At 39.2% G+C, this 15,028-nt stretch overlaps 2 protein-coding genes across 2 annotated transcripts; both read right to left on the bottom strand.

The window, feature by feature from the left end:
• Window positions 1-93: 93 nt before the first annotated feature.
• Window positions 94-3,138, bottom strand: LOC108037175. Its single transcript, XM_017113694.2, has 5 exons — window positions 3,033-3,138; window positions 2,918-2,965; window positions 2,445-2,845; window positions 2,185-2,386; window positions 94-1,732 (listed from the first exon to the last, which is right to left on the bottom strand). The coding sequence occupies exons 1-5, from the start codon at window positions 3,045-3,047 to the stop codon at window positions 623-625; spliced, it is 1,776 nt and encodes a 591-aa protein (XP_016969183.1). The 5' UTR covers window positions 3,048-3,138; the 3' UTR covers window positions 94-622.
• A 651-nt stretch (window positions 3,139-3,789) lies between these two features.
• LOC108037167 (NADP-dependent malic enzyme) lies at window positions 3,790-14,693 on the bottom strand. Its single transcript, XM_044458930.1, has 4 exons — window positions 14,571-14,693; window positions 11,193-11,880; window positions 4,906-5,834; window positions 3,790-4,846 (listed from the first exon to the last, which is right to left on the bottom strand). The coding sequence occupies exons 1-4, from the start codon at window positions 14,630-14,632 to the stop codon at window positions 4,171-4,173; spliced, it is 2,355 nt and encodes a 784-aa protein (XP_044314865.1). The 5' UTR covers window positions 14,633-14,693; the 3' UTR covers window positions 3,790-4,170.
• Between the last annotated feature and the right edge of the window lie 335 nt (window positions 14,694-15,028).

The raw sequence follows: 15,028 nt of genomic DNA, 5'->3' as shown, positions 1-15,028 counted from the left end.
CCATTGTGTATGGGTGAAGATGATTGTCTGAAAGATATGTGGGTATTTGAAAGTTGATTTAAGGCAAGCACATTAATTTTTTTTATAATTTTTATTGGTCTATATTTTTGTGTAAGGACTGAACAGTGAAATAAAGATTATATGCTTATGGGAAATTCATTTACAGATTGAAAAAAAAAATTAACTTTAAAGTTTAAGAATAACTTTCACATCGTTTCTGAAAATAAAATACATATGTTTTTAAAAGGTTTTAAATTGGTTTATGAATGCTTTTATAAAGTTTAAGTAAGAAAATTCATATTTGACAAAATGTCAAAAAAAAAAAAATATATATCAAAAGGACCGTGCCTTTTCATAACTTAGTCTCACATGTGCAATTTCTTGCTTTGTCTACTTAAACCCTTTATTTTTTGCTTGCAACTTTATCGAGTTTTAAAAATAGCTAGGAAACAAACAGAGAAACAACCGAAAGGCAGGATATGGTGTTCAGGGTGAAGTGGCGTCGCTTGGCGCGCGGTTTATCTCCCCGGTTGGGTCGATAAATGATAAAAGCTTAAACAGATAATACCCGGAGCAGCGGAGATAGCAGGCATGTGACCAACGAAAAGAGAAGCCAATCCTTCTAGCATTCACTTTCCAGCAGCTCTTCCTCGGCGGCGGCCACAGGTGGTGGTGGTAACTTAAACAGGTTGATGGCCTGCTTTTGGGCTAGAAATTGGCGCATTTCGGCAAAGTTATCCCGCTCCTTGTGCTGTTTGCTGCGTCGATTGAAGGCCTCCTCATCGGCAGAGTCCGAATCTGAGTTGGAGGAGGAATCGCGGGTGGGAGATATATTTTCATCCTTTAGACGATTGTCCTCCTGCTGCCGCTCCATATTTTCGATTTTGTCAAAGAGCTCATCTACATTTATGCCCTTGGAGGCCAGGACTTCCCGCTCCTTTTCCAACATCACCTGCCTAATGGGATCGATGCGATCCTTGAGCTGCTTGAGGACGGGCTTAAATCTGCCCTTGGTAATGCGCTTCTCGAAGTTAAGCAGTTCCTTTTCCGGCGAGGGAAATGGAGCATTCTGCTCTGCTTCAAACTGATGCTCCTCGTTTTCATCGTACATGTAGGCATAGAAGTCATCCTTCTGCTGGGGTGCATCCACATTCTGCGAGAACTCCACCCTCAGAATGCTCTCGGGGAACTCATCATCTAGATGATCTTGCTTGGGTTTGGGCAAATCCCCCTCCAAGTCCAGCTGACTGTGCAGGAACTTGTTGTAAACCAGCATTAAGCGCTGGAAATCATCACAACAAATGGCCAAAGCATTTTCGATTCCATGCATATTATTGGCCACTGCGACCAGTTCTTTGGAGTTGTTCCTGTTCGCCGCCTCCGTAGCAGTGAGTTGTTGAAGGGTCACGTCCAGAGCTTGGCATTCTCCGGCAACGGCCACCATGCAGGCGCTCAGTTTCAGCGAGGAGTGCTGCAGCACAGCGATTGGTCCACTCCGCTGCTGCTCAGTTTTACTGGCATTCAACTCGGCGAGTTCCATTTGCTTCCTGTTCTGCATGGCCAACGCCAGATTGCTGAAGTGCTGCTCCTCCTCCTGCACCAACTGCCGCACCAGGCAGTCGATCTTCACGAGATCCTCGCTCAGCTGGGAGATCGACGGACGTGTGGTAATGGTGAGGGCCAGCCGGAGCAGATACTGTGACTGCACATAGGCGAAGATATTGTGAAAGTCCTAAAAAGAGATTCAGTTTCGTTATATGGAATCGGATGCCGTTTGCATAGTTTTTATGGTATACTAAAGGCTTAATCATAATTAAAGGTGTTAATGGTTTTATATATTAGATTAAAAAAATCAATCAAGTTACAGAAAATCTGCTGGTTTTCGAATGTATCTCAATTATCTGTTGTTTACATGGAATTACGATAGTAATAAAAGGATTACCGCATTCAGTTATAGTAGTGATTAATAACTGCAAAGGTGTTATATGATTTTTGGTTATCATTTAAGTGTGTCATTAACGATTGACAATAGCACTGTGAATAACCAAAGTGGTTTCAGGTACTTGTAATAATAACCGATAAATCGAATACAAGAAACTAATTTAATAAGTCAATGTATAAACGTTGAACTTAGTTATAAAAAGCTAAACCTAAACTGCAAAATGTACCATAATTTGTATGTACCTTTATGTGCTTGGGACTGTAGTCCGTGACGTTGTTCTTGAAGTACTCGCACTCTCGCAGTTCCTCCATGGGCGCATAGTAAGCTCCATATTTTGCCGGCAGCAGATAGTCCGTCTCCAGTTTGCGGGTGGCATCATAAAGAATCTCGGTTACTTCCTTGGCGGCCGTTATGCAATCCCAAGCACGCTCAATCTGACGTGATCTGCAGGTGATTATGATTAAAGAAGTAAATTTTTCTACAATTAGATCTGTTAAGTTACTCTATCAGTTCGGCCTGCTTCATGATGATTATCTCCTGAAAGTATGTCATATTGCGCCGGATGCAGTTGCCGAATTCATCGATCGTTTTGACCAGTTGCTCCAACTTTCGCTCCACGATTTTATTCCGGCAAACGAAGACGCTTTTCACGGCGCACAAGGCAGCAAAGGTGCCGGTGATCAGGATGGATGGAACCATCGTATACCGGATGCTCCTGGGGGTTATCAGGTGCTCCAGCAGAGTGCCTCCCAATATCAGGCAGGCGTTCCTCGTGGTCAGCAGCTGCCGCCCGGGATTGGAGGATGCCTGCAGCTCCTGCATGCATTGCTCCAGTGCCTCTACATGGTCCACCAGCAGGCGCTTGGAGAATAGAATCTTCTGTAGCAACCGATCCTGGATTACCTGGTTTGTTATGCATTATACGTTAGTTAATGGGTTTTATTTATAGCCTCGCTTTTTCGACACGGCACTCACCTGTTTCTGCTTCAAGTCATCCGCCAATTGGGGTCGCCCAAATCGTTGCTGCAATGGAATTTGAATGCATTATGTGGAGATCACCAGGTATTCCTCATATATTTATACTACACACCTTGAGCTCTTGCATATTTCACCTTTTGTGGTTTTTTTGTTGTTAAAATGCATGGGAGCAAGAATTAGAGGTGGAAGACCATCGATATCCACATCGATGTTACGATGTTTTCAGAACATCGGTTCCATCTCCAACGAGTGCTGAAAATCTCACTCCATCTCTTGGGCACTGTTAACGAATTCACTACAGTTCTGTTATGTTCCACTCCTGTTATAGCAATACATAATTCACTTTGTTTATAGCACTGTACAAATATTTTCCAATCTACCAAAATATATGGAGTACAAATTAAGACAATTTAAAAATATTGCTAACTTATTTAATAGTTAACTAAACTATAAAAGCATTATAAAGTTCTTTCTGTCATAATTATCAATAGTTATTAACAGTAATTTAAAATTTTTAAACTCAGTCCTATACAGTTACATATACTTAAAATATTTTTTTATTTTCAGTATATACAATTTTTTTTTTTCCACATTAGTTATCGCAGTAAAAATTAATGCGTGCTAAAACCAATTGTATTAAAAATTTTTGAAATTAAGTCCACCTACATTATCGGTGCCAACAGTCGATGGTAACCGCTCTATTATCGATTTTTGAAACCAGTTTAGTCGATTTTCAAACAATTTAAAAAGTTTTGATATCCATATTAACAAACCCTAAACAAAATTTGAAAAATATGGAGCTTAACATTTTTAATGTGTTAACTACTTTTGCACGTAGACTAATATTTTCCCCAAATAAAACATTGATATTTTGAGGTATTTTTATTATATTTTTATTTGTAGATCCTTAAAGTAGTTTGTGGTGTTCAAGATTACATACAATTTGTTTACATATCTATTAGATCAATATCCCATTTACATAGATTATACATCATACAAAATTGTTCGCCGCGGGCTAATGACATTCCATTTTTTTTTCATTTTTTGTAATAATCTATCGGGCTGCGAACAGGGGCTAGTGGGTGGTGGATAGTGGGTGGTTGGTTAGGCGCGATACAAATTTTGCTATATGCTTAGACGACAGATGTGCGACATTATAAAATAAATAACATGGTTACTGCTCGCCGCCCTTGCCGAATATCTGCGATGGCCACTCCTCCTTTGGTTTTTCGGGGGTAGGCGGAATGGATCTACATCTTGTAGGTGGCGGGCACTGAGCGCGGGTAGTCCAGATCGTACATCTGGGCCTTGATGAAGGCCAGCTTGTTAGACGGCTCCGGACGGACGGTGGCCAATCCATTCTTATACGCATACTCCACGATCTTTTCGGCGATAGCCACCGAGCAGCTGACAATGGTGTCTAGTGGTGGATACAAACTGCCCCTGGCCAGGTCATCCTTGGACACCAGCTCCGCCAAACGCTCTGCAGCGACCAAGAAGACCTCCTCGGGAATGGTCAGCATGCCGGCGCACAGAACACCCAGTGCGACACCAGGGAAAATGTACGAGTTGTTTCCCTGACCCGGATAGTACTTCTTGTTGTTGTACGTCACCGGGGCAAAGGGTGATCCACTGGCGAAGATGCAGCGACCCTTGGTGTGGGTGTACGCCTCCTCGGCGGTGCACTCCGCCTTGCTGGTCGGATTGGACAGCGCAAAGATGATCGGTGTCTCATTGATGTCGGCCATCAGCTCGAGGATCTCCTGGTTGAAGGCTCCGCCCTGGGCAGCAGCTCCAATCAGGACATTGGGGCGCACCTTGCGCACCGCCTCCGACAAAGTATCGATGGGTTCGTGCAGCTGGGCGAAGTGCAACTTGTGTTCGGTGAGTCCACCCTTTGGGCGATCGCGAACGATGACTCCACGGCTAAAATAAAATTATTGATTAGTATTTAGCTTATGATTTTATGAACTAGCTGTCTCTACCTGTCCACCATCCAGATGCGTGACTTGGCCTCCTCCTCGGAGAGACCCTCCGCCTTCATGGCCATCAGGCACAGGTTGGCAATACCAAGAGCCGCCTCGCCGGCGCCCAAGAACAACAGGACATTGTCCCGCAGCTGGGTCTTCTTGATCTTCAGGGAGGCCAGCAGTCCAGCTACGGCCACCGAAGCGGTTCCCTGGATATCATCGTTAAAGGTGCAGAAGGAATCGCGGTACTTGGACAGCAGCCTGAAGGCATTGGCGTTGGCAAAGTCCTCGAACTGGATCAGGCAATTCTGGCCAAAGCGGCGGACGCAGGCGTGCATGAACTCATCGATGAAGTCATCGTACAGAGCTCCAGTGGCCCTGTTCTCGCGCAGACCAATGTACAGGGGATCCTGCAGCAGGGAGTCGGTGTTGGTGCCCACGTCCAAGGTGATGGGCAGGCACTGCGATGGCTTGATGCCCGCCAAGGCGGTATAGAGGGAAAGTTTTCCCACGGGAATGCCCATGCCATTGGCGCCCAGATCTCCCAATCCCAGGATGCGCTCACCATCCGTCACCACAATCGCTCGGACATCAGTCTCCGGCCAGTTCTTCAGGATATCGTAGATGTGGCCCTTGTCCTTGATGGAGATGAACATGCCCTTGGCGCTCTGGAAGATCAGGCTGTACTTCTGGCAGGCCAATCCCACGGTGGGCGTGTACACCAGGGGCATCATGTAGCCAATGTCGGAGCTGAGCACATTGTAGAACAGCCGCTCGTTCCTCTCGGACAGGTTGATCAGGTACATGTACTTGTCCAGATCCTGATCCAGCCGATCCAGGAGTGTGCGGCAGTGCTGAACCTGCTCCGGCGCCTCCCGAACCACATAGGGCAGCATGCCATGGATGCCCAACTGTTGACGCTCTTCGTGTGAGAAGGCCAGGCCCTAAAATTGATCAAGAGGTCGAATTCATTATTTAAGCTATTTTAAATTACATAAATAAATCTTTTGAAAAAAGAACATCCTAGGATATGTTTTGTGACACTTTTGAAATGTATATAAAATAATAAAAATGTATATAATCTCATCTTTATAAAGCCAAGGTAAAACAAACTCACACAATAAAAAAGTTATTAAAACAAATGAAATAATTTAGAAACAATCTAACTTTTTTTATGAGGATATATTAATGGAAATTTATTTGATGCTGAAGTAAAAATACTATTATTTATTAAGCTAGAGTTTTCTTTCCCTGAAAAATACCAATCTAAAAAGACGTCAAGATTATCAACCGATTAAGAAACCTTAACATCCTGAAGTTTACCTATAAATGAATTTGACAAATGTTTGAGTCTTTGCGCACAATTCGAATGGCCTGATCGCCCCGTAGAATAATTATACAAAACCTTTCAAACAAAACAAACAAAAGTGGGATGGTGGAAAAGTTTGCCTCTCCTTATCGTGGACTTATTTTCCCGGGCACGCGCCCCTATACAATATAGACAATCCGACTGAAACTGGCCATCGAGACAGAAGCTGTAATCACCCGACCTTCATAGATCCGAGGAGATCGAGGAAATCGCCCAGGCACGAGCCCGTTTTCAAGTTCAAAGTCGAGTTCTAGCGCCCAGTCGATAGAGATCTAGAACTGCCATTCGATTTGCAATGGGAGCTTTAGTATAAACACCTTTTTTGAGGGGATGTGACTCAGCTCTGGCCTCGATTCACACGCACAATTACGACTGCTTTTTGAAAGTTTTTGTTCCGTAATTGCTGGGACTATTTACGAAACGGACATCAAAAACTAAGATTATGTTGTGGGCGTTACCGCAAACTTTTGACTAGGTCACATATATAGATAAAAAATACGTGCAAGTTGGCATTCAAACACTCATTACGTTGGATTATGTGGTATTTACATCACGGATGTACCTGCTAATATGCACATTAGGGAATAATTACTTGTGTTTTGAGTAATTTAGCAAGCGGCAGCTGTTTTCAAATCGTGCCCGTATAAAGGCTTTTCGTAATGTCAGAGTTTAAAGCAGACTTCCTGGGACTTTCGGTTGCAACCTTGAATATGTAATACCTACATATACATATGTAAATTATCGTTACTAACGATCCATCATAAACCATCATCTGCCCCTTTGAAGCTAATCAAGTTATTGATTTATTTCTCTGCTTTTTACATCAATGGATTATTATTTTAAAAATTGATTAATGCCCCCAAAGATGTGTTAGGTAAGTCTGGGCTCATTTTGTATTTAAATATAATTTTCATTTCGTTTTTTTCTCAAATTAAGTAATTATTTCAAATTATACGTATTAAGTCATTTTTTGTTTATAGTCATATTGAATTTTATTTACCTTGTTTTTTGTTTTGTCACGCAATGTCGTTTATGTATAAAATTATATAATTAATAATTTCATATTTCAAGTGCATAAAAAGCATAGCCTGATATATATTTAAGTAAATATCACAAAAATTGATATAGATCACAAGACTATTTTTACTTATTGGTTTTACCTCAAATTTTCTCTAATTAAATTAGTATGATTATCACATTTGACTTTTCGTTAGACGTAGCTCAACACACTTTTTCATCTCCCATTTAAGTGAGTCAGTTTTTAACGTTCGTAAATTCTCCAGCTCAGCACAAATTAGTTTAATTTGAGTGACGAGTATTTTTTTTGCTCAATCATGGTGAGGGGCAATGAATTTGATGTTTTATCTTTAAAGATATGAAGGACATTCTAGTAGCACGTCAACCAAAAAATTTGAACTTAAGCTTGAGAAAATGTAATTTTGTTTAAAGATATGGATGCATACAAAGTTAAGCGAAATAAGATGCCTCAAATATACAAATGTGAAATTTAAACTAATAAAGGCTTATAACCATTTTGAGGGAAGTCCATGTGTTAAGTTTCGTTTGGATTAAATTCAATTAGTTCTGAAATTGCTGTTTGAACAATAAACACTCGAGTGATCCCCATAAACAATAATTTAGTGCCACAAGAGCCTCGAAGTTTACCATTATCGTACTGCTACGTCATCGGTGGGCTGGTGAAATACGACAAAACGAGAACGACACCGTTGACATTGAAACCGACACACGACCGCCGATAAGCGTGCGAAAGTGTTTACGAACCGCCTGGCAACAAGTATTCAACATTCTCCGTTCCACACATTTATTCATTCCCCCATTAACTGCTTCAAACATTCGAGCTTGCCTCACAATGAAAAAACCCATAAGCTTAACTCTTGTGCTTTAAGAAATAGCACAGATATTTATAGAAAATTTTGAGGTATTTAATGAATAAGGGTTTCCTGGAGCCAAGCCATTATCAAAAAAATTTAATTTATTTATATTTCTTATATTTGAAAATTATTGATTCATTTAATTTATAAAAAATACTTTATTTTATTTAATAATACGATATTTGTAAAGTTTATAATAACTGTAAGGGGGGTTTTACCGAAACTGTATATTGAAACCAGACATGCGTATACGTAATGGGCAACTCCAAGATTACGCATACACATTTCGTACGAAATTGCCAAAAAATAAAAATAACCAAAATATACCAAATAGAAATCAAACCAAAACACGAATTAGTTCGCGCTCAGCTGATTTTTTAGCGCTGTCTGGCGCGACCAGTTCGATCGACATAGTGATCGTGATCATCATTATACCTATAGCATATAGCAAATCATTAAGTTCGCTATCAATGGCAGTCTGTCTCTGAACTTTGAATACGATTCGGATGACGAAAGCGTCGCTTTAATCAGCACAAGCCGAAACAGACACAAAGCAGGCAATCTCAGGCAAATTGTTTCCTCCACAAAGGTGAGCTGATGAAAAGGTTTTCTTTTTTCGTTTCTCAGCAGGTTACACTTTAGTTTTTTGTGGGTCAGGCGATGCGAAATGATGGAGGGGTTGAATGTGCCACTAAATCCGGCTGTTTCTTCAAAACATCATGACGTTTTGCCGGAAACAAAATGTTAAGTACTTCTCTGCAAAGAAACAAATGAGTCACAGTGGAATAAACTCAAAGAAAAACACACCATACACATTCTATTTTATTCTAAATGTATCAAATTTTTTCTCTGTGTAAACTTAAATCGATATATGGGATCTATTTCCTTATAAAATCAATTATTTCAAGCATTTACACAATTCTCAGCCATTGACAACTACTATATATTATTCTTTCTTCGATTGCCCAATATAAACAACCAATACCTATAAGTCAAGTATATGTAAACAATTAAATAATCCAACTATTTCAACAAGTTCCAAGCTCTCTGCTCTTTCAGCACATTGACCGCTTGAATTTGTTTAAATTTTTAATTTCCTTAGACCTGCAATAAATAACAACACAACACAAGAGCGAATAAAGCAAAAGACAAACAATAGCGTATGTATAAATGTAAATACTTTTCTATTCGCTAACTGTATTTAGTGTGGGCAAACACAGAGATAAATATATAATTTATGTGTATATATACACGGCTGATACCGAGCGTTGCGGATTATCGTCATTCAGTTCTTGATTTATGCGGTTCGAAACAAAGTTAAATTTATGAATAAATGTAGGTCAGTTTTCGCTGGTTGGTTTTGGTTTTGCGGTGTTTTCTTTTATTTGTCTTCAGTTTCATGCGATTAGAACTTCAAAACTTTCCATAGGGTAACTCAAGGAAATCAAAACAAACCTCAGCTGTTCGAGGAAGGGGGTTGAGATAAACAAGTGTCACTTTCTGGGAGCGTGTAAGAAGTAATAACAAACTGTAGTACACAAGTGGCAGTTTCATGATAAGAAAACTCGACAAGATAATTTCTGGTTAAATTATTAATATTCGGTCTGGCTGAACTCGAGTGATTGTGGATTGACGTAGGACTAGAAAAACATTACTATTATTGTTATGGGAAATTTTTTTTGGAGAGCCTCTTCATTATTCTCGATATAGCTTCTGTTTAGGTTACGGAATTTTCCGCATTTTGCTTGCTTATTAACGTATCGCACAGAAAAAAATATTAGTCGAATTGTTTATTTTTTCAAGTTATGTATTTTTGAAATCTAAGAAATTAGCAATTTTTATTTTGAATTTTAGATGCTTTAAGTGAACATTTTCATAAAAAAACTACAACAATAAATTCTGTTTAATCAAAAATGATATATTCTAATGTTTTGTTTCACTGTGTATCTCAATAAAAAAAAAACTCAAAGCCCATGCGCCTTCTCTCTTTGAAATGCTCTCTAATTTTTCTGCAACAATTCGTGCATTAGCTCATTCATGTCTCTGTGGGAAAATAGCGTAAAATCAAATGCAAGCAAAACAGAAAATGCACAAACATTGAACTTGAAATTGCAATCCGAGATAAAATTGTAAACAATTTCGGCGCGACTGATTCGTGATAACCACGAAATACTCTACAATTCCACTAGTTGACAGACATTTAATTGGTTCAATTATAAAAGTTGGCTATCGATTTTTTGGCCTTTGACAGCCGCCATAAAAAAATATAAAAAACCCAAAAAATAAAACAAGAACAATGAGCTTTGGGCTTCCAGAGTGGCGCGTGTACTATACGCTATCTCTTTCGCTCCCTATGTCATCTAAAGGTCACCCACACCACTTGCCGAAAATGAAGCCACTGCCAAAAAGTATCTTTTTTTGCTACGAATTTGTCAGCTGACGTTTCCTCTTGATAGTTATTTATGGATTTATGAATTGGAATTTTTTATGCTCGTGCTTGATTTAAAAATAGCAAGTGGCCTACAAAAAATACACACATTTTCAAAGAAGAAGGGCTATTCTAATTTATAAAAATTCTCACGCATTCGGACAATATACAAGAATATATAATTGTACAGCTAAGGAAAAGGATAAAAACCCTTTTGTAGTAAAACAAAAAGTTTGCTAGTACAAAAAAACCCATAAACACTTTATAAATATTTGTTAGACATTGTAAACAAATCTTTCAAATAATTTTAGTTAGATTTTAATAACTCTATTAAAGAAATAGCTAATTGGAAAATGTAGAACAGTATTTGAGAATTAAGCAAGAAAATTAGGAAGGGTTGGTTCACCGTTAGAAATTTTTTTATTAGAGCTTCTAACAAATGCCTCCGAGGCTAGTCAAATTCTCGCCCTGTACCGAAAACGAAAAACCTGAACGGAGCGGGAACCCACCCTAAAACCTTTGCCTGGTACTTTTCCACTAAACTTTAAGGCCGTGGAAAGGGGAGGCGGTTGAAAAAAATACCAGAGAGGCATAGAAGTACATATGAACTTACCTTTGAGTAGCGCTTGTCGTTTAGTCGTCCCAATCCGGAGACGCTGCCGACGACTTCATTGTCCCCGATGCCCCACAATCCCAGGCGATCGCGATGGGAGTATTTATCCAGATTTGTCACTGACTTACTCATGTTGACTTCCAAATTTTGATTGGTATTACTACTATATGAACGTTGTTGTTGCTGTTGCTGGTAGTGGAGGGCGTGCAAACTGCTCTGCAGCTGATTCCAGTGATGGCGCGAGGATAACGGCAGACCCTTTGGCAAATCGCTGGCAATGGCTATATCACCCTGATCCGTATCCCTATCCGTAGCTGTCGATGTTGCGACTTCGGCGGTACTTTGCGTTGTGATTCGTGTCGTTAGTTTTGCGAAATTGGAAAGTTCGTATTCGAGTGTCGTCGTCGTTGTAGTCGTATGATTTTTACACGCACGACTACTACAACCACAGCTTTGGCTCTCCGTGAGTGGTGGTGTGTGTGCATTGTTTTTGTTGCTAATGTTGTTGTTCGTGGAAGGGGAGCTCGCATCAGCTGTTCGGCAGTGAGAGCAGCTACTTGTGCTCTCAGAGCTTCCAACGGGAATTGTGGTCTTGTAGCGCTCTTTCTCGTGGATGTGGGTGTGCAGTGGTGTTATTTGGCCTTGGGAAGGACTCTGGGAGTTGTTGGCGCTGGGATATACCGGCGTGCTAAGGGGGAGAGAGAGCAGACAAAACAGGGGGTAAGTGGGTGCGTGAATGACAAGTGAGAAGTGAGAGATGGGAAGAGAAGTATGGGAGACAATAACGGAATTGTGTTGGCGGCATGCAAGAAATGTTCTCTGTAATTCAATTAGAGAAAGAACACTGAGCGCATCGAGTGTGAATGAGTGTCAATGCGGGAGTGACAATAACGGCACTGCCAACTTTGTCGACGAATTAAAGATGCCCTTTTAAATAGGAATTATTGATGGGAGTCTAGTCGCTTTCCCAAAGATTTGTCTAACTAGTATGTTCTCCAGATGTGCAAGATTGTGTTTATTCTATGTATATAGAAGGACAACATGTGGGATACGTAATATTAAAAATCTAATATCTAAATCAAAAATAAGAATAAAATAAATGGTAAAAAAAATCTGGTTTAGAATTGTAATCTATAGCGTCATTTGTGAAAATGCAGCTAATTATATAAAAATCAAGAAAAACGGGAAACGACAATTTGAAGGAATCACTGTATCTGTAAGGGTGTTTTTCGTATCAGTTCTGTTATATAGAAAGCCTTTTTAAAGTACATACATATACGTTCATATGCAGGTACTTTATTAAGCCCCAGTGAACCCGATGAGGTGATGCACTTGGCAGACAGGCCTTCAAGATGGAAACCGATAAGCGGTGACAAAGTGACACTGATTATCGCCGGTCCAGAAACACACCCTCATGCTCCATGGTCCAATTGTCATCAGTTGATTTTACTTATTATTTGATTCTTATTATTAATCACTCACAGCCGTCCAAAGGTTTTTCTGATTCCGGAACAACGTTGTAGGATCGAGTACATGGCTTGCACTTGTGATGTTCTGTATGTCCTATATTAACTATTGATATTGATTCTCTGGGCAATTATCTCACTATTTGCTTTTTGTCTGCGTTGCTGCAGCTTTCGTGCTAAACTGAACCACAATATTCGATTTGTTTTGCCGCCCAGTCTCTTTTTCTCTTTTACATTTTACATTATCGCGATTTTTGTTTTGTTTTTCCGCGCTCTTTCTCTCTCTGATTAGTGGGATCGGCTATATTCGTAGGCGGGGGGAATCAGCTGACTGATAAGGCTGACAAACACTCATCTATATATACATACGCAATTAACGTATAATAACAACAATAATTACCACTCTAATCATCTGTCTGGAACCTAGGAAACAGTTTTTAACTGCGTGAAAAACATGTGAAAATGTACCGCGAGAACAGCAGAGGTCAAAACAATACTATTATAATGTATCATTTTTTTAATTTTTAATTTATATAAATGAAGTATTATTAAATCACAAAGCATATATCAATACTTTAATGACTATAATAGACAGTTCCGAAACTAATCCTCTTATATTTTTGACCTGCTAATTCCCAATTCGGTTTTATCCCATACTCTTGCAAAAAAAGGTATAATTATTATTATTTTTGTTTTCTTAAATTCTAAAGACAAGAAAATCTGAAATGTACCTGTTGATTTATTAAAATCTTTTTCTCAGAATTGAAACCAGATATTCCAAAATTTTGCTTAATAACTTTAAGAAGATTTAAAATATTTTCTCTAACCTGTACATATAATTTTTCTCTTCTTACCAACAGTGGTGCCTCGGTTAAGCAAAAAGGTATAAATAATTTAAAAAGACGGCTCAAGGCCAAAACCTAATTATGAACCGTCCCGAATTAACACCTTAACCTTAACCTGAAGTGTCCCGAATCGCTTGAATCCCCGACTCACTGGCACTTGAGTAACTCATACGCCCGGTGGTTCCGTACCGCATTAACTTCGATGTCTGCTCTGTTCAATTATTAGACGAAAATTGAAAGTAACACACGGCGGGCGAATAAATTGGAATATTTCAAACACATGTGTGTCCGAGTAACCTTCATAAATATTAATAATTTACGTCAGCTGGCTTTATAACGAACTCAGTCTTTTTTTTGACGAGGACTTTCGTGAGCGAAACACACCTGTCGCTGCCGTTTTTTGTATTTATTTCGAATATCGGTTATTATAGATTGAGTATATTGGATATATATCAAAGGGGGTACGGCGTGTGCTAGGAGTTTTTTATTGGAGCGCCAATGACTCTACCGTAAATCGCTGGTAAAACGCTAGTAAAGCGCATCATTAAACACTAATGACACCTCAAGAAATGGATTTATGAAGGGGGCGTGGTTGTAGGCGGTTGTTTTCTATTGGGTTTGCACTAGAAAAAGCCAGGTAATTACAGGGTTAATCTATAAGTTAAGAAGGAATTTAATGGAGCATCTAGATAATAACACTTATGAAACGTAAAAATTAATTTTTGAACAAAAAGTATTTCTCTTTAAAATTGAAACCAAATTCGTAAATAATTATGTTATTTTATCATACACTATTAGGAAACAAAAATTTCAGATCAATATAACTTTATTTTATTCTATATTTTTGCGGGTCTACTTAAAGTTTTTTAAATACTGTAAAGGTTCATTAAATTTAAACTTAAGATCCACTTATAAAATACAATTTAAGAAACTTTAAGAAAATTAATAATATATTGTTCCGAGTAACAGAAAACAAATTATGTTGTATGGCCATAACTTTTTGACCAACTCTCGCAATTCTTAAGTCCTCTTTAATTGGCGATCACTCAATTTTTATTTTTTCTTACCCATTTTCATCGAAATTTCTTATCGCACTTCGATCGGCGCAAATGGAACTGGAATTACCCATTTTCGGTTATAAATTAGGTCTAATTAACTCCAGTGAAACTATATGGTAGTTAATTGAAATTTAAAATGTACAAAATGAACTTTGAAACTGAAAACAGATGTCAGTAAACGGCAAAAAAGAGAACTTTTCACACGCGAAAATTGTTTTAGACCGCTTTCTGTCCACACGGTATTTCGCATAAATTATTCAAAGCCGTTAATAACTGAAATTAAAAGAGCGTTTTTAGCAATAGCGCTGGAGTAAGTAACTCTGAACCGCCTGAAACTGAATCAAAAACTGAACTCGCACTGAAATCGCGGCTTTACGACTACCGGAGGCCACTTGTTAGCGAGCGGCCCAAAGGAGAATGTCCGATGCAGGTGCGAGAAGGAAGGCAGCACTCGCCCCCTCCCGCTC

The sequence above is a fragment of the Drosophila rhopaloa genome, unplaced genomic scaffold, assembly GCF_018152115.1.
Source record: "Drosophila rhopaloa isolate 14029-0021.01 unplaced genomic scaffold, ASM1815211v1 contig_178, whole genome shotgun sequence".
Classification (NCBI taxonomy): Eukaryota; Metazoa; Arthropoda; class Insecta; order Diptera; family Drosophilidae; genus Drosophila; species Drosophila rhopaloa.
The sequence above is the reverse complement of the archived record's forward strand: the minus strand, read 5'-3'. Positions and strand labels throughout refer to the sequence as shown.

Coding starts and splice junctions, on each gene's coding strand:
- LOC108037167 (XM_044458930.1), bottom strand. CDS start 14,632: ATGGGTAATTCCAGTTCCATTTGCGCCGATCGAAGTGCGATAAGAAAT. Junction 5,835..11,192: donor ACGACAAGCGCTACTCAAAG/GTAAGTTCATAT, acceptor GATCAATTTTAG/GGCCTGGCCTTCTCACACGA. Junction 4,847..4,905: donor CGCATCTGGATGGTGGACAG/GTAGAGACAGCT, acceptor ATTTTATTTTAG/CCGTGGAGTCATCGTTCGCG.
- LOC108037175 (XM_017113694.2), bottom strand. Junction 2,846..2,917: donor ATGACTTGAAGCAGAAACAG/GTGAGTGCCGTG, acceptor ATAACAAACCAG/GTAATCCAGGATCGGTTGCT. Junction 1,733..2,184: donor ACAGTCCCAAGCACATAAAG/GTACATACAAAT, acceptor ATCTCTTTTTAG/GACTTTCACAATATCTTCGC.